The sequence below is a fragment of the Podarcis melisellensis genome (assembly GCF_964234715.1).
Source record: "Podarcis melisellensis genome assembly, chromosome: 8".
Lineage (NCBI taxonomy): Eukaryota > Metazoa > Chordata > Lepidosauria > Squamata > Lacertidae > Podarcis > Podarcis melisellensis.
In genome coordinates, this window is record NC_138540.1 from 48,818,205 (window position 1) to 48,837,768 (window position 19,564).

Genomic DNA, 19,564 nt, shown 5'->3' on the forward strand with positions numbered 1-19,564 from the left:
CCTCTCTTTGGGATGAGATGGGGCTGGGCAAAAGGTTGGTAGGATGATCTACTTTTGTCTGTGGAAAGGTCAACTCTATCTCTGTGGAAGGTACAGATTTGCTGCTACATACACTTCTAACTTTTATCTCACCTTTTATCTCATCTCAGTTTTCCACATCGGGAATCCTGAACTATGAGAAATCACAGTGCAAAGGAAGATATGCCACAAAATCCTTGCTCAATGGGTTTTCTTACCATTAGTTCTATGTTGGGTCAAATAATGGCCAGAGAAGAACTTGCATGTTGAATTATCTCCTTTGCAAACTCCACATGCATCCAAAACAGCTTTAGATCCAAGCTGACGATCGCACCCAACTTGCTGCAACAAACAAAACATGAGTACATTAAAAGGGTACGTTAGGCTGTTAGGCTATTCCAACCCCCCCCCCCCCCAAGCTTGCAAAGTTCATTTTCAAAAGGAACAAGTTCTAGTTCTAATTCAACATGTCCAAAAAGGAATTAATTCTAGTTTACATTTGTTGCTTAACAAAATGAACAAGTTCAATTCACATTCAGTTCAGTTCACAGTTCAATTCAAGTTCATCCAAATGGTTCTCAGTTGTTTTTTTCCAGCATTCAGAAGGTTACAAGCTGCTGTGCTGAAGTAAAAAATATACTTAAGGCTAAGTGGGGAGGGAAAACACATCATGAAATGTGAATTATTTTAGTTATTTCCCCCAACAGTTATGATATTTCAGCTTAAAGATCAAACGAGTCAGAGGAAGAAAAATACATGTCAGAGAATGAACTACAAGATAAGGAGAACAGGGATCTCCAAACAAATTTCAGCACCTTTAAGCTACAGCTCCCAAAATTCTTTGGAGAAAACCATAAGTGTTTAAAGTGGTATCATAGCATGTTAAATGTATATGCAGAAAAGGCCTAAGTTCCATTGGTTCATACAGTCCTGTATGCCACTTGGCTGAAACTACCTGAGTTTTCAGACAAAGATTATTTTCCAGCATACTCTTTTTTTAAACTGGGGGTGCCAGGGATTGAAGCTGGGACCTTGTGCTCGCAAAACATTTGCTCTACCACTGAGCTGTAAAAAAGCAAAGCGGCAAAGAGAACTTTTAGCTTAACCTTACTTCACAAATCCCATCAATGCACACATCATCTCTGTACAGAGAGCAAGGGGTTCCATCTTTTACTCGGTTGGACATTGCAAAGAAAAAGTCAAAGTCTTCTGCAGTGCAGTATAGTTTGCAGCGATCTTCCTCTGAAAATACATTAAAAGGGCAAATTATGGAGTAGAATTATTAAACAGTGTTGCCTGGAGATGGATGACAGCACAAGGAATAAAATGGACAGAGGTAGCCAGAACATTTGTGTAATTAATAATACTGTTTCTGAATGGTCAGCAAATTGGAATATACCTTACCACCTGGCCACACCAACACACATCCTTCCCCCAGTTCAAATTCAGGGACAGGCAGGCTGGAGATGAATTTGTGATTTTTATCATTCATTCTTTATCAGTATTAGATTTATATTCCTCCAACACAGCATTCATTGGCTGACCTGGGGCTAGTCACAATTCTCTGAAGTCTCTCAGCCTCACTCACTTCACAGAGTGTTTATTGAGGGGGAGGAAGGGAAAGGAGATTATGAGCCACTTTGAGACTCCTTAGGGTAGTGATAAAGCAGGATATCAAATCCAAACTCCTCTTCTTCTTCTTGCCATGTTATCCTCACAACAACCCTGAGGGTTATGTTAGGCTGAGAGAGAATGACAGGTTCAAGGTCACACAGTAAACTTCATGGCTGAGTAGTGGTTTTAACCCTGATCACCCAGGTCTTAGTCCACTTAATATCCCTCAAAGTTCATGGACACTTTCCAGCCAGGAAAAACACCTAAGGATGCAAAGCTGGGCTAGTGTGGCCAGGGGAGAGGCTGTGTGTGTAGGGAGGAGGTGTGGCCTGGGAGAGTCCTGAGAGACAGATAGAGGCCTGAAGCTCACTGCCTCTGCTGTTGGATAACACAATATAATGGGTGGGGTATAAATATTATTATTATTATTATTATTATTATTATTATTATTATTATTATTATCCCCCATATTCCTGCTGGGAAAACTGAGGGTGAAATGGAGTGGTTCCTTAGGACCACCTGGTGGGTTCATGGCAGAGGTGAGATTCAAACTAGGGGCTTCCTGATTTGCAGCTTTGGTTTGTATCTAACTAAATGCTACTTAGTGTTGGCTCATGGAAATTAATGAACTTAAGCTATTGATGTCCACTTACTTCAAGGGGTCTGCTTTGATTATGACTAGCATTAGCTGCAACTCTCTGTCTCTCAGCCACTACATTACAGTCATTCTCCAGCTACATCTCTCTTTATGGACTTTCCGATTAAGTAAAGCTTTAGATGCCTTTTCATAAACAACATTCCTCTGTGTTGCTGTCAACAGCTTATACTGCTGCCACTGTTGTTATTAAGGATTTTATTGTCGATTTTCTGTAATTTGTTGGAAAGTGTCTTGAGGGTTTGTTATGATGGCAAGGCAGGGTATTAGAATTTTGAATGAATAATACAAGACATATCAGAAACTGGTTGCATGCTGTTCCTGGCTTACCTTCCACTTTCATGTAGGGCTTCCACTTATAGTACCATCCACGGAAAGGTTTGCTGTTATATTCAGCACACTGTTGGGCACGGAAGTCAGGGCTACTAGACATGCATGGTTGAACATTGCAAAGTTGATAAATGCGACTTGAGCCCTGACAGAATTTGCCACCGTACTGAGGCCTATGGAGAAAGAAAAACATTTTTGCAAGACCAAACACAGAGCAGATGATCAACTTTTACATGCATATCATTACAGTGGTACTTTGGTTTGCATAAGTCTTGGTTTGCATACGTTTTGGATTACAAATAAGTCAAACCTGGAAGTGTGTGTCCCAGTTTGCCACCTTTTTCTGGATTACAACCCTTTTTTTTATGAACAAATTTTTTTTGGAGGCCCCATTGGCGAAAGCACGCCTTGGGTTACGACCTGTTTTGGTTTACAAATGGACCTCCGGAAAGGATTATGGCTGTAAACCAAGGTACCACTGTATATCTACTTCAATTCTAAGCAGCATCAAAGTAAAAATTCTAATCCAGGAAGCTTTGTTTCAGATCCTGTGTTTTGCTTCATTAATCAAAACAATGAGGCTAGAACATGCCATCCGGTAAGAGCCAATATATGTTCAACAAAATGATTTGTTACCTGATAGGTCATTGCATCCTAAATAAAATCAAGAAACACTCTCTTGTTTTAGATCAACTTATCTTCCATGTCCAGGAGGTAAGAACATAAGAGAAGTCTGCTGGATCAGACCAATGGCCCATCTAGTCCAGCATCCTGTTCTCAAAGTGGCCAAAAGCATTCTCATTCCACTTATGGCTCCCAGCAACTGGTATTCAGAAGCAATCCCACCTCCAACTGTGAAGGCAGAGCATAGCCATCATGTCTAGTAGCCATGAATAGCCTAATAGTCATCAATAGCCCTCTCCTCCATGAATTTGTCTAATCCTATTTTAAAGCCATCGAGGTTGCTGGCCATCACTGCCTCCTATGGGTTCCATAGTTTAACTATGCACTCCATGAAAAAGTACTTCCTTTTCTCCCTTCAATGGATGTCAGCATGTGAACATAGTAAATTTCCTAATCCTCTCAATCACTGAACATTTATTTATTATTTTACATTTAAATAGCTTTGGGAAGAGGAGCAGTGATAGAAGAGTATGAACTCCCTCCTATTTCTTTTATCTATGGTTTCAACCAGAATATGTTTGCTGGTAGGGCAGCTGTCTTCGGACAAGCGCCGGCTCCCGGCCTCTTGAGCGAGATGAGCGCACAACCCCAGAGTCGGTCACGACTGGACCTGTTGGTCAGGGGTACCTTTACCTTTACCTAGGGCAGAGTCACTATGCTAGCCTCCTGGCTTGTTGGACGCCTTAGCTTACTGAGGGAGTCAGGGACAAGTGTGGGGGGAGACCAGGATATGCAGCATGCAGCTGTATCTCGAGTGTAACTCAGACACATTACAGCTGTTGGGTGATTGTTACCAAGATCACAATACACAGGAAGGGATGGTTTATACTTTCTCTCTTCAGGTGTAACACCCATACCTCTGAATATTACTGATATGCACACACATGACTACAAGGCATAGCTGGAAAACTAAGACATTTTAAAATAATATAAAATATAAAATAAAATAATGGTTATTATGCAGCTGTAATTGGCCAGAAATAATTTGGCTCCACTGGTCACTGAACCTCTACACATCATGCAACTTTTCCTCGACTGACCTAAAGAATGTTCTCCCACAGGTCTGATTACGCAATGCATTCATTGAGCAAGCAAGATCAATTTTGTTCCAGTTGTTTGTTTGTTTTTGTCTTCAAATGTCATCAACCACCCAAGCATGTATTCTAAATACACACATGACATGTAGTCAGCCCTGGGCTAATCTTGGTTGACCTGATACAGGACCCCTTACATTATATTAAATTGCCCTGGTACATGACAAGGAGAAATGTTTCCAAATTAACCCACCATATTTACTCAACAGTGGTGCTCAAATCCCTGTATAGATAGTTAGCACTGAATGTTAAGTCAGTTACATACAACAGAACAGAGGCCCTATTTTGAGGTATTAGAAATACATATCTCTTAATATCCTATTCAGTTGAATCCATCATGGGGGGAAATTGTTAACATATGTTGGACAGAAATCCAGGTGTGAGTGAGAGATATATATATATATATCCTCTGCTCAGACTTAGCATTCTAATTCTTGTATTATTACAAAACAAGCTGGAACATGTTTCCATGGTTTGTGTGCCTTGAAAGCTAGAATTCTGATTCAGAATATTCTCTTGCAACCACTGGCAATTGATTAACATTGGATCTATTTTTTTATTAAATGTGAAGTTCCTGGTTCTGGCCTAAATTCTTGCAACCCTCAATCCCACCCCCCAAACAGCCTCTTTATGAATCTGAGACTGTGCAATAGTAAGCATCTTCGTCTAGCAGATTGATCATGGTATATACTGCATATTCATGGTCCAGTGCCCACTTGATCAGATTCAAATAGGTCCTAGTAATCTTTATGCCGCAATAAATCTGTTAAAACTTTATGGTGCAATAAATTTGCAAACCTTTAAGATGCCACCAGACTGTCTTGCTTTTACTACTCACATTCTGAAGTCAGAAACATTTATTTTTTTGGAGTTTATAATTATCACTGTGGCATAATGGTTAGAGTCAAGGGTGCTAACTTGAATAAAATATGGTGGAGGGGGCAGGTAAGCCCCACCTCACATAATCGAACACAAGATACAGCACATGCCTATCAACTGTTGGTGGCCCCTCAAATATTTTATTGGGTGGGTGGGTGAAGGGTTCGTGGCCCTTAGGAGGTGGCTACCATGGTTACACTATTGGACTAGTAACCAGGGTTCCCTACTAAGCCATGCAGCTCATTGAGTGAACTTGGACCAGTCATGGTTGACATGTCTAACTATATCACAGTGTTGTTGTGAAAATAAAATGGGGAGAGGGGTGCCACTTTGATCTTCTCATTGGAAAGGCGGGATATAAATGTTAGAAATAATGTAAGTTGAATTAATAAACAAGATAGGAGCTTAGGCTGCAGTCCTACGTACATTTAGCTGGGAGCAAGCACAACTGAATTAAATGGGACTAAATTCTGTGTAGAATTAGTTAAATTCTGTGTATTTGTTAAAGTCCCAGCGTGTATTTGTTAAAGTGTATTTGTTAAAGTCCCTATACTTAGGATGGCTTCAAATGGGACTTTAACAACTAAAGAGGGGCACAGATCTGTCAGTGCCTCTTAGTTCCAAGAGGTGAATGGAGCCTCCTCCAGGTTCACAATCAGTAAATCCAAGAATACCAGTTGATGGTGTGGGGAGGGTGTGGGGATGGTGTGGGGAGGGAAAGAGACATGGGGGGGAAGTCTATTGCTATTGTGTTGCATTGCTTGAGAACTTGCTAGAAGCTTTTGGCTGGAGTCTGTGTGAAACAAGATGCTAGACTAGATGGGCCTTCGGTTTCACCCGCTAGGCCCCTGCTTACATTCTTATGGTCTATTAAAGTCACACCTCTTCAAAGTAAGCATGGTCATGCCTGGGCTATTAAAGCTCTATATTTTCTGTATAGAGTCAAAGGTTTATGGAATTCCATGCTTGCACCATCCCTCCAGTATTAGACTAATTACTGTTTTTAGTTGTACACTTCAATTTCATTTGCAGCCCTCCTGATCACTCATCAAGCTACAACATGCAGCAAATAAAAAGTACATATGTTGAAGCTATTTTGTTGCTTTGGTAGATTGTTTTTTTAAAAAAGTACAAGCACATCTAAAATTGCATTCTAATATTTTTGTGAACAATACACTATTATGCAGCAGGTAAGACTCAATCCTACATATATGAGTTACTATGAACGTTTGTCTCCAGGGTTCTCTTCATGTTCTTTACAGCCAAGCTATTAAATTATGTAATCTATTTCTTTCTCAGAGAAAAATATCTCGATTGTAAAATGTTGTGATGTATGGGAAACAGATCCATGAATTTACACTACAGCAGCTTGTACAAACATAATGATTTTAGCAAATCTGCATAGTTCTGTTGTACTGTGGATGACCTCCAAAGGTGTTTGGTGTTGTAAGGTCGTATCTAATGCCATGAGATGTTCAGAATACCAGGGCCAATTTTCTTACAAGCTCAACACATTCCATTTATATTGTACATTCTAATGATAAAATTGCTGATTATGCCGGGGGGGGGGGGGAGCTAGAATCAGAACTTTAAACACAAAAGGTTATGAGAAATGGTAGGCTCAGACAACAGCCCCACAATAGGAGCCATGTGGTCACCATGTGGTAGGAATCAATGGAACTAGGATTGTCTGACTGTACGTGCAATGAACTCCATAGTATGTACTAATTGGACAAAACAGAATAATGAGATATATTTATTTATGTATTTGGACTTTTTCATACCACCCTTCATCCGAGGATCATAGAGCAGTTTACAATATAGAAACACAAAAAGACACAACATAGTAACAAACAAAAACAATACCCCTTCATCTGCTTACAGTTTAAAAGTCCATAGATACTTTAATTAGCCAAAGGCCTGAGAGAATAGGAATATTTTTTGCCTGGCACCTAAAGATAAGTAACAAAGGTGCCAGGTGAGCCTTCCATGAATGCTAATGAATCATTATGGCACAAAAAAGGATTAAAAGGTTCCTACCAAGTATATGACAATATTAATTTTCTGCCACCACCATAACTCAATGGAGTGATGATTCTATCTCTCAATGGCATTTGACTTCAGAAGCTTGATGCACTTCATATTCATTTTATGATTAGGAGGTTGAGATCCAACCATTCAATATAATACTGAAGTTTTACGTCCACAACAAATATCTCCACCATGAATTTGGCTTTTCACAATAATTCCATGGCAGGGGTCCACTGGTCATATAACTTATCTATGTATGATCTACATGTGGAGGGAGGAAATCAGATTGAATCCAGTGTCCCTGTCCCCCAGACACCATGTTTTGATTGTCTGCATGCTCAGAAATCCTGCAAAATGTTTGATCAGTGATCTTGCAGAATGCAGTGTTCTGAACATGTGGCATGTGCTAACGCAGGCTTCCTCAACCTCAGCCCTCCAGATGTTTTCGGCCTGCAACTCCCATGATCCCTAGCTAGCAGGACCAGTGGTCAGGGATGATGGGAACTGTAGTCTCAAAACATCTGGAGGGCCGAAGTTGAGGAAGCCTGTGCTAACATATGTTCACACATTGCATTTAATGACTATGTATGTGTACACAAATAGTTGAGCTATATACACGTACTGCTATTCACATGTAACATTCAATGACTGCACTATGTTCATGTGTAGCTGTACAAATCAATGTGAGCACACTCTTTCACACAGTTATACATACAGCTTGTACCTGTATAAGTATAATGCCTGAACAAGCTTACAATATGCAGAGATCAACAATGGGACAGCAGGGGTGATCTTCCTTCTCTCTAGGCCCTACTTGCACATTGTAGGGGATATGTTGTGAGAACTGCCCTACAATCCTAGAGCTAAAGCTAAGCAGATCTTAGCTTTATATAATCCTCTATATTGCCTGGCTGCAAGCCTAATTTGAAGACAAAGCTGAATATGTGTAACATGCAAACAAATAACTAACTAGCCAAAATTAGAGTTGTCTGGACATGCCATAATCCTGATAGGGTTTAAGATCTACTTCTTTCAGCTCTAGGTGAATTATCACTAGAAAGAGGGATCAACCAACATCAGACATTGGAGCAGGTGCTCATACCACAACCCTCATAATCCATAAATGAAATGTAATCTACTGCAATCCTCTCCATACATAGCTGACGCAGCATGAGAAACGGCATTCAGCTCTCAATGAAATATGTCACACACTCAATTTGGTTGAGACTCCACAGTTAAGAGATTCCTTCTTCAGAATTATCTTGTGAGGCTGTCATTTAAAAAAAAAAAGAATCACTTGACATTATTCTTTTGCTAAGAAATTGATGTGAAGGAATCTGTGGTCCTCCAGATGTCAGGTGTTATAAATGTGCACCACTCCCTTCACCCCCAATTTCCCATGTTTACTGGAAAGGTCTGATGGGGGATTCTATGTTTTCAACCTAATAACTTTGGGGAAGGCCATAGCTCAGTGGTAAATCTAATGATGTCTCCAGGTAGGGAAGGACCACTCTCTGAAACTGTGGAGAGCCACTGCCAGTCAATATGGGAATACTGAACTAGAGAGACAAACAGTCTGGGCTTCGTATAAATCAATTTCCTATGTTCCCGAGCCTTCCATGATTGGTGAGACCCTACCCTTCCCTATGCTCTCTAAACATTTGAACATTCAAAACATTCAGATTTGGTTGAATCCAGCCCATAAACATTATAATGGGGTGTGTGGGTGTGTAAACTGAACACAAATATTTACTTTGCCACCTATCTTGTTAGGGTACAAATAATGATAAAAAATAATACCTTTTCATATCAATGTCTTACTTTGGATTATTGCAGTGTCTCTCTTGGTACGTGACTCCACCCCCACAGGTCCGAGAGCAACTGGACCACTCAGACCACACAGACCACTGGCCATTAACAGGCTTGGGACCATGGTCTCCATATTGTACACATTGACCTCTTCGACACCACTGTAGGAAATAATGTAGAAAACCAATGCTTTGTCAGTATCTACCAGGATGGCTGGGTAAGGTTGAAAAAAGAACCAGTTATAATCAGTTATGAACCACTAGAGTGGAAAGGAAGCTAATGCAAAGAGTAGGTGGCAAGAAAATGGGGGAACTGGAATTAGTGGCAGAGATCTGAGTGAATGCACCTCCTATCCCTTCCCAACCATTGTCCCTGTCCTACCTTTAAGGTCAAAACAGTCCCAGGTGAGCTATAACCAATGGAGATTGATTCCTTTGGGACAGGGGTCGGCAACATGTGGTCATGGGCCAGATGTGACCCACGAAGACTATTTTACCGGCCCACGAGCCACCCCTGCACCGAGCCGCCCTCTCGGCGAGTCCCCCACGCACTGCGCTAAACCAGCACATCATGGCGCAGGGACTCACCGGGCTGCACCAGAAATCGTGTCTGCACATGTCCAGATGCCGAAACTCACTTCTGCACAGGTGCAACTTTCGGCGTCTGGGCATGCACAGAAGCAATTTTCAGCACCGCAGGCATGCGCAGATGTGATTTCCGGTCCAGCCCATGGATGATCTCCTGGGAGTGATCCAGCCCATGGCCGGTAAATCTTGCTGACCCCTGCTTTGGGAGAATGAGGCAATTGGGAGAATGAGACAATTGGGAGAATGAGGCAATTGGGAGAATGAGGCATTATAAACTGGCCTGTGATCCTCAGATGAAGGGCAATATAGAAATTTAAAATAATTGCTCCATCAGCCTCAGTCTGTCCTCAGCTGGCCCTCACCTGCTTCCTTTCTTACAACCAGTCCAGGAGGTGGTTCTGGCTGTCAACTTCCTCCTCCTTAATCTCAGTGTTGCCTGTTGTAGAACTCAGGAAGGGGGAGGATAGGAACGAAGCTAGAATTAGTTGACTCTGCCTGTCATTGGCTCTGGCTCCATCTTCCATTTGGGCTCCCAGCTTTCTGCCCTACCAGTGGCAATGGGTACCAGCCATCACTGGGTATAATAATACATTAGGGTGGGCACACACATACAATTCAATGTGCCTAGATGCAGAATGTGTGTGCCATTCCTAGATCTCATCTGGGATGTTTATAACACTGTTGAGGACAATACACAGTGGATTTTATGTGCATATGCCTTTTCAGAACATAGGAAGCTGCCTCATGCTAAATTGGTGGTCAGCCTCAGTACTGTCTATATTGACTGGCATCGGATCTCCAGGGTTTCAGAGAAGGATCTCCTCTGGCTCTGCTTGGAAACTCTGGGGTGGGACCTTCTGCAAGCAAAACAGGTTCTCTACCACTGAGCTTTGGCCCTTCCCCCACTTTTGCAGCCTTAGTAACTTACCATGCCTATCCCACAGGGTGTTCCTTCTGCGGCTGGCATAAACTTTGTCTCACATCGATGGCCTACTTTATGGCACCACAGTGATTTACATATATCCTGAAATTTATAAGAAGAAGACACTCCCATTAATCTTAGTCTTTCCTGACTGGAAAAATCCAACTTGTCTATTCTGATGTGAATGAGAGGGCTGAGATTTATATAGGTTCCTGTGTACTGTCTTGTTATTACAGTTTCATTCCATTTTTCTCCATTCAATGTTAACAGCAGATAACCAAAAAGCCCAATAAAATCAACAAAATCAAATCTTTGAAAAATCTAGAATATTCAAACATACATGCAGATGACTCTTACCCCCCCCCAACACATCATCATTTGTGTCCATTTTCTTTGAACTGTCTGCTTAGAAATGCATTGTAATTGTCACAGGTTCTTTCTGTAGTCTTAGATCTGTGATAACTCATTTAGTCAACTTCAAGTCTTCCCATGCTGCTGCTGTCACTAAGGTTATGTGAACCAACCTGTACTGCATACTAACTTACTTTCCCAACTTTTCCTCCTCTACAGTAGTGCCGTCAAGGTATGATTTGGGGGCAGAAGGCCTTGAGGAAAAAGCACCCACTCTGCTACTGGGGTATAAGAATGGGAGCCCTTCATTTGGAAAGCTCTAGTCTGGAAAGTTCCAGTGGTGCTCTCATGCTTAGGTCTTGTTTTTGTGCTTCCTATACACATCTTGTTGACCACTATGAGAACAGAATGCTGGACTGGATGGGCCATTGGTCTGATCCAACAGGCTATTCTTATGCTCTCCTGAAAAGCTTTCCCCAACTTGTGCACCAGTCTGATCCATATTGTGCACCAGTCTGACTCATATTATTATTGATCTGCTGCTTCTCTTTCATCAACATTACTATCCAACTTGTTTCTTAAACAAATCCCCTCATGGTTATTTTGGATTCCATACCCTGTCCTTTGCCCACCCTGCCTCTTAACAATTCAAGCTGCAGCAAAGACTTCTGCTTCTCCCTCCTTGAAATTAACAAGATCCACCCCTTCCTCCCCATTATAGCTGCCAAAACTCTGTCCCTTGCGTCTTGTTGTGGCTTGCCTCAAATACTGCATGCTCCTCTTCTCTAGCTCTCTTTTATCACTCCATTTCCTCCACTCTGTCTAAAAGCATGAAACTGTACGCCTCTCCCCACCCCCTGGCATCCTGTGTTCTCTTCCTCTCCTTTCATAGATGCATTTACTCTTTCATATCAGTCTTTGACTTTGCCTAGTATGCTCTTATTGCCTTCCTTTTCCCACCTCCTGCTGGTCACCTCTCAGTGCCTGTGTCAGCTGTTAGATTTGATTTGATTTGATTCTATTCATTTAGTAATCAACTGAGACCAAGGATTTAAATCTCTAACAACTAGTGTTAGCATAGGAAAACCAGCAATATCGTGTTACTGCCAATAATTAATTTGTGAATTGTCACGATGCTATCTTATATACGTATAAACTTTGCTTACAGGTGTCACAAGCGGTACTTGATGACTGTCATGGCCTCTTGGCTCTAGAATCTGCCTCAACAAGAATTGCACACCAGATGTTGCTTGTTTCAAGCATGTTTTCTAAACAGTAACTTGAAATAGTGAATGGGTTTTAAGATCAGAATCCAGAGGTATATTTTTTGAAATTCTTTCAAGGGAAAACTAAATATGGATTTACAGAAAATTAAACTGGAACTAAAGAGATGTTGGAATCCTGGTGCAATAAGAGGCTGCAACTTTTCCACTCTGCTCATAACTAGTTTTTAACTCTTTTTTCCTAAACCCAAGTATATGAATGTTGTTGTTGTTGTTTAGTCGTTTAGTCATGTCCGGCTCTTTGTGACCCCATGGACCAGAGCACGCCAGGCACTCCTGTCTGCCGTAGTTTGGTCAAACTCATGCTCATGTATAATATTAATGTATAATATGTATAAGATTAATCAATTTAATGAAATTGTGCTTAATTAAAGGTTTTTGCATCTTATTGATTTCTTTATCAATTAGATGAGAACTCAAACCTAAGCATGGGAGTAGCATAATGACTAAAAACTGAGTTGTGAATCAGGAATGTCCTGATTCAAATTCCATCTCTGCCATGAAATCACTAGGTGGCCTTGAGACAAAGCCCCACTCTCACACCCTCAGTCCCCAATCTTTGATATAGGGTTCTTGCAAGAATTAGAACATAAGAGCTTTGATGGATCAGGCCAATGGCCCATCTAGTCCAGCATCCTGTTCTCACAGCAGCTGACCATGCCTATGGGAAGCTCAAAAGCAGGAGGTGAGCTTGACCAAGCTCTGCCAGAAACTGGTACAGTGGTACCTCAGGTTACAAATGCTACGGGTTACAAACACTTTGAGTTACAAACTCCGCTAACCCGGAAGTAGTACCTCAGGTTGAGAACTTTGCCCCAGGATGAGAACAGAAATCGTGCACCGGTGACGTGGCGGCAGCGGGATGCCCCATTAGCTAAAGTGGTGAGAACGGTTTCTGGTTAAGAATGGACCTCCAGAGCAAATTAAGTTCATAACCCAAGGTACCACTGTATTCAGAAGCATAGTGCCTACAACAATGGAGCTTGAACATAACAATTGTGGCTAGGAGCCCCAATAGCCTTATCTCCCACAAATTTGTCTAATCCTCTTTTAAAACCTTCCTAGTAGGTGACTACCTCTTACAGGAGTGAATGCCATAGTTTATGCACTGCATGGAAAAGTACTTTCTTTTGTCATCTAGCATGGGAAGAGCTTTCTAGACTTGAAAGTGCTTTACAAATGTAATTATTATCACTTCTAGTAGCAATAGTAACATTACTACTACAGGTAATGTCATTTTAGACCTGGATTGCACTATGCAGTTTGCAAGCATATCTGTAACATCCCCTTTTCTGCTACAACTATGCACTGCTTAAAAAACTGATCGGCCTAGTTCCATCTTAGAAATCACACTAAAATATTCTTAAAAGCACAGTGAAGCTTGGGCATCCCCTGCGCCTCTATCCCCCCCACCTTCATTGCAATTAGATTCTGCATCCTGTAAGCACAATCTCCCCCTGCAGCTATGCTGGACCACCTTGACTTCCATCCAAGCCAACACCTTCAAAGCAAGCAATGGCTTTGCCAAATTATTTAAGATTTAGAAACAGTGCAGACCCTGGAGCTCATTGGAACCCCTCCACTCATTCATAATCTTCCCATTTATAATTCATTGCTATTCCTCAGTGCAAGTTCTAACGTCTGTCTGAAAGATGCGAATCTCGTACCTTTACAAAACTCAAATTGCAGAGTTTTGCTTTTGCTCCAAATTGCCATTTGCACTGGGTGTCAGCATCATAGATCTGTCCTGGGAGCTTATCAGGGTATTTGTATTGTCCGGCTTGTTTGGGTTCATCTATCAGGCAAGCTGCTTGAGCAGTACTGAAGGGAAGGAAGGAAAGCATCTGTTAAGAATACATTTGCTTTGGGTCTTTTTATCACATGTGGTGGTCTAAGCAATTTACAAGAGAATTAAAAAATAATAATTAAAATATGGAAATCCATCATTGAAATTCACAAAATGACAGTCCCACTAAAACATTAAAATAGTAATATTTGCAATTAAAAATACAATAAAGCAATCCAATTACAACAACACAGTAAGTGAAATAGGAGACTTAGATATGGAGATCAAGGGACTTAATTATTTCTAGCTCAAATTACATCCACATGTTTTCACCCATAATTCTTTTCTGGTCTGTTTCTGTATTAGTCTGGTTTCATTATATTTTATTTAAGTCTCTAAGAATATGTATCTAAATATTACTTTATTTTTCCATATAATTTTGATTGAAGTTTTAAAATTATAAGAAAAGGGGGGATACATAAATTAAAAGAAGAAAGAAAAGAGAGAGAGGATACTGTGTGGGGAGGGCAGTATATTGCATCATGAGTACAGCAATATATTGTTGAGTTTTAACAAATACTTTCACATGGGGGGGGGGGGAGCAGAATATACCATAATGTACTCCAACAGACTTGCAAGTCCCACTTACTTTTAAACATTTCATTATTCCTGTCTAAATAAGTGTCCATGTTAATTGAATTTAATAATTTAATTTAATGCCTTTTGCTTGCTTGGCTGAACAGCATGTGAGTTTATGTAGAAACTAGCTAACTGTACAAAACTGGCCCCACCCACCACTGGCATGTAGCCAGGATTTTTGTTAGGCTGCAGGCTTTTATTAGGGGGGCAGGCTTTTGTTGGGGGACAGAACCTCAGATTTGTATCGATTTTTATTGTTTTATTGATTGGGGGACAGCTGCTCCCTGCCCCCCCGGGCTATGCCCATGTCAGGAAGGAATATGACCAACTGGGACATTCAGCTAGTAGGTGTGACCCCAGTATCCTGCTCAATGTGATGTTAGTCACTTGATTCACTATGCTCCAGTAGGGTTTTACTTTTCAAGGCTATCTTCCTCAGGATCAGAAATCAAAAAGATGCCCTTCCAAGCTGAAGCCTACCTGAGAAATTTGTTGAGATACTGCCGGCTGCATACTGACCACGAAAACACTCCATTGTTTCCCGTGAGGGTGGGAGACATAATGTTACCTTCGGCTTTTCTGCAAGGATTCCCTTCTCCATCATGAATCATGCCAAAACTAGAAAGTTCCAAGATAAAACAAAAACAAAAACAGAGGCCTTCACAATGTGTAAGGACAAATGATATGGCAATGTTGTGGTAATGCAAGTTATTAGACTACTTCATGAGTGTTCCACATGGGTAAGCACTTGGAAATGACAATTGATACAGAAGGCAATTGATTGCTTGCTTGGTTGGTTGGTTTGGTTAGTTGGTTGGTTGATAAGCTGGAATGTGTGCAGAGGAGGACAACCAAAATGATAAAGGGCCTGTAAACCTTTGATTGTAGATGTGTCAATCATCATTTCACAAAGGGCCAAAATAGGTATGAAACCAAAAGTAGAACAGGTTGATTCCAAAGGGTCAATGGAAGCAGGAGTCTTCATCTGATGGAATGACTCTATCTGATGGAAAGTCTCCTTCTATGAGGGGAGAAGACTCCATATGTCAGAGAAAGGGAGCCTTTGGACCCAATCCCATATCTTTAAACACAAAACCAGCCCATATATGCAAAACGGGGAAATGGGATCTGATTTAAAAAGCAAAAGTGGTGTTTGAATCAAGCACCGGTTGTATCTTTTTATGTGACTTTATGTTCAAGTTGTGGAAGTTTAACTGTCAGGTCTAGTTTCCTCCAGATTTCCAGCTTTAAAGCCTCTGGCTTTTGTAATTAAACTTGAGCTAAGCTTTGGTATCCTTTATTTTGTAGGGAAGGAAGTTCCATCAAACTTTAAATGATTTATTTGACAAAAAATCCTATAATTGTTTGAAACGTTCCCTCCCATCTATAATTACTATCTGACTGCTAATAGGATCATTAGGCAACACTTCTAAGGATCATCTGCCTCTAGGCATCCGAAGGCCATTGCTGCCAATTTCCTATATTATACAGCTGAAAAGGCACACGCTTGGACAAATGACAATGGAAGAAATTTCTAGCAGTTATTGCCAAATGAAAGAATTGCAGTCTTTCCAAGATACTTTTTTTGGAAGGCATTTCATAAATCCTTCCTGTCCGGATATCAGCATTCATATGCCAAGCTGAAAAAGGAAGGTTATAATAGGAAGAAGAAGAAGAAGAAGAAGAAGAAGAAGAAGAAGAAGAAGAAGAAGAAGAAGAAGAAGAAGAAGAAACAACTCCTAAAGGGAATGACAAATGATCTATATTACTTAATGATAAATAGAAGAGGAAAGTAAGATGCAAAAATGTGTGCTTATTACCCAGCTTTATCTACTTATTTTCTCTGGGCACAATCAATCAGTTGTAGGTGTCCTCTTGCACTGCTCCTATTTAATTTCTATAGGGCTTCTACAAGAGAGCATCTCAGCAGCATTCTCTTAAGGAGTTAATTCCAATGCAGCAGAAGCCAGGAACCTCAGGAGAAATTATAGCTTTGTCTGGCTCCTAGAACTCTCCCCAGGCCCCTCCCCTGCCTGTCTCTTTCTCTCTTCCCAGGTCATACCCCTCACCAGCCCTGTTCTGTACTCTCCTTGAGTGCTTTTGCTTGGTAGGAATATGTTTGCATGGTGGATGGGCATAGAAGCCTCTGACTTTTGCATGTCTGGTATGTACAAAGGAAGAGATGAAGATCACTGGTAGTGCATCTGCCTTGCATGCAGAAAATCCCCAGCATCTCCAGACAGGTCGGGGAGGGGCCCCTGTCTGAAACTGTGGAGCACCACTGCCAGTCATGGTTGACAATACTTGGCTAAAGAGACCAATGTTGTGACTCAGTATAAGCTTTTGTGTTCCTATCTGTTGCTCTACTTGCTTTTGCTTCTGGCTCCGCCCACATTTCCCTCTATGTCCCCACAAAGTCAATGGGCAAAGTTGAAGCCCTTTGTTGCAGGCACCCACAATCTTCAGTGTGAGATGGCACCTATGCTGGGGAGAAAGGAGATTTCGTGACGGATGGAAAGACAAGCCAATCTGTGCTATGTGTTGTACTGCTCTGAGAAGAGGTGTAACATTTCTTCATGGCTGACATAACGTCCAACCAATCAGTGATGAGCAAAACAGACTTTTCCAACAGGGGAACCTGATCCTAGGAAGAAGGCTATTGGTATGAACCACTAACAGTGTGCTTCCTTCTCAATCCCACCAACGCAATTATGTACATCTATACATAGCCTGAAAGATATAGTTCTAAATTCCATCAGATATTTGTTCCTGTTTCCCCCCAGTGAAATCCCTGACAAAGTTACCACTAGGTTTAGGATTAGCCTTTAATTCCTCATTTCCTTTCAGATGGACCTGCAAAAGGACCACTCATATAGCCATGAGGTCACAGTCAATGCTCTACAGTATATTTACACAATGAGAACTGAATAGCTCCAAGCAGTCATGCAGAATCAGAGATCCATGGAGCAAGTGAATGGGATGACAGCAGCATGCCCATTGACAAAAGGGGACAAGCTGAATGGAACTGTCAAGCCAACAATGAGGAGCTTCTGTGCAGGATGTGTTTTCATACAGATTCCTGAACAAAAGAAATTCTGGATTTAATTCTGCCTCCGTGCTCAAAGCCACGGTTAGCCTGCAACTGATACCTTGGGAACGCAATGTCATAGCAAACATTCATATATATATATATATATTTAAGTGCAACATTCATTAATCCCTCATCTCAAAAGTTCAGGTAGCAAATAGTTGATTTTAAAGATCAAATGTAAAATAGTTGATTAAAATGCAAATGTAACTAAATCATCCGAAACCTCAGATCCCGAACCCTCCAGTGGCTTTAGGCTAGGGATGGTGGAGAAATTTAATTCACTTCACTTTTAAAGGTGAATCTCTCAAAGCTGAACTTTCTGAAACAGTGTGAGAACTGAAACATAGATATCCTTTGAAATTCACAATTCTCTAAATATTGTGATGCAGTTCTCTAAACGCCAAATAATTTACAAAAAAATGCATATCTTAGGCAAAAATATGCATGAAAATAACATACAAAATGCCTTATGTTTGGAGATGTTTGCAAAAATGTGTGCATCAGTCAAAATTACATACAAAACTATTTATTAAAATAAATTTACACTGAAATGCTGAAGAATTTTTAGCATTTTTAAAAAATGCTAATTGCTCCCAGCTCTACCTTTGGAGTTGCCAGTTTAAATTCAGGCCCATGATGGAAAAGATTTTCCTCTACAGGGGCTTTCTGTAGCTCCCAGTCAGCTGATCAGCACAGATTGTAAATCCCACTAAGGATCAGCTGCACTATGAAATCTGCCCTAAATCTCTTTTGAAGTTTTCCCCAACACTCTAGAACAGGTTTGGGGAGGGCATGGGATGTGCATAGTTGGAGAAGAGGGGGGGGGAAAGTCCCATTGTGGAAGCAGAAATCCTTTCACTGATGGTACTTAGCACTGCATTAGATAACAGCTGTAATGATGGAACACTGCCGGATCAGCAAGGTCATCATCTTCTATCAAACATAATAATAAAATATCAGCCAAAGCAGTGTGTGTGTGTGTATTTAGTAATAATAATAACAACAGTCTTTTAGTAGCTTGTAGGGAGGTAAAGACTCACGAGGAATAGCTTACTTGTGTCCAGATTCATGGGCAATAGTAAATGCCAAACCAAGCCCCGTGTCCTCATTGATTGTACAACTGCGGTATTTACTGCACATTCCACTGATTGGAGCAAAACCTGCCAGGGAAAGGATGGTTGAATGGCATTGTATCTTTATTCTGCCGCATAACATCACAGAGATTCAGAACATAGTTTGTGTTAGGAAGATTTTTTGCTCATTTAAGCTTTGTCATGTAGAAGAATGCACAAGGCAAACTCACATACACATGGAAATGCTGGGCCCGATCCAAGAAAAATGCATTCTGTCTGCAGCAGTTAGCCTACAAAACTAACACAGGCTCCTTTTCTCTGCTGACTCAACAACAGTCCCGTCAGTTAGGAAAGCTATTCTGGAAAAGGGCGCCAGCTCTTTCCTGAAGGTCAGCCAGAAAGAATGAGAGTGCCCTTGGGCAGAGATATTTTCAAAAATCTGAAGCAACCTGATTGCACTGAAGATTCCCCAGGCACAGTGCCCATCCTCCAGAAGACCCTTTCCTTCATTTCAATACCACTGAGTCCAAAATGCTGCAGATCAGATAATCCTGTAGAAAGCTGTGAAAGACTGACATATAAACTTTCAAGTTGGCTCATTTGTGCTGGGCTGCCTTTGGGACTGGATTAGCAATGAAGGTAAGTATGTTGTTGAGGGGAGGGCATTAAAATTGGGAAACTCATATGTGGTTTTTGGACAGCCTGGCCTCCTTTGATT

At 41.1% G+C, this 19,564-nt stretch overlaps 1 protein-coding gene across 4 annotated transcripts in view; it reads right to left on the bottom strand.

Moving 5' to 3' along the window:
• Positions 1–19,564, bottom strand: part of ADAMTS18 (ADAM metallopeptidase with thrombospondin type 1 motif 18) — a 103,970-nt gene that overhangs the window by 37,923 nt on the left and 46,483 nt on the right. For all 4 annotated transcript variants that reach the window (XM_081920266.1, XM_081920267.1, XM_081920265.1 and 1 more), the window contains 8 exons: positions 18,828–18,933; positions 15,163–15,300; positions 13,925–14,078; positions 10,630–10,725; positions 9,127–9,275; positions 2,618–2,790; positions 1,130–1,260; positions 237–360 (listed from right to left, as the gene is read on the bottom strand). In XM_081920266.1, coding sequence (XP_081776392.1) covers positions 237–360; positions 1,130–1,260; positions 2,618–2,790; positions 9,127–9,275; positions 10,630–10,725; positions 13,925–14,078; positions 15,163–15,300; positions 18,828–18,933 — 1,071 coding nt within the window. The remainder of the gene's footprint in view (positions 1–236; positions 361–1,129; positions 1,261–2,617; positions 2,791–9,126; positions 9,276–10,629; positions 10,726–13,924; positions 14,079–15,162; positions 15,301–18,827; positions 18,934–19,564) is intronic.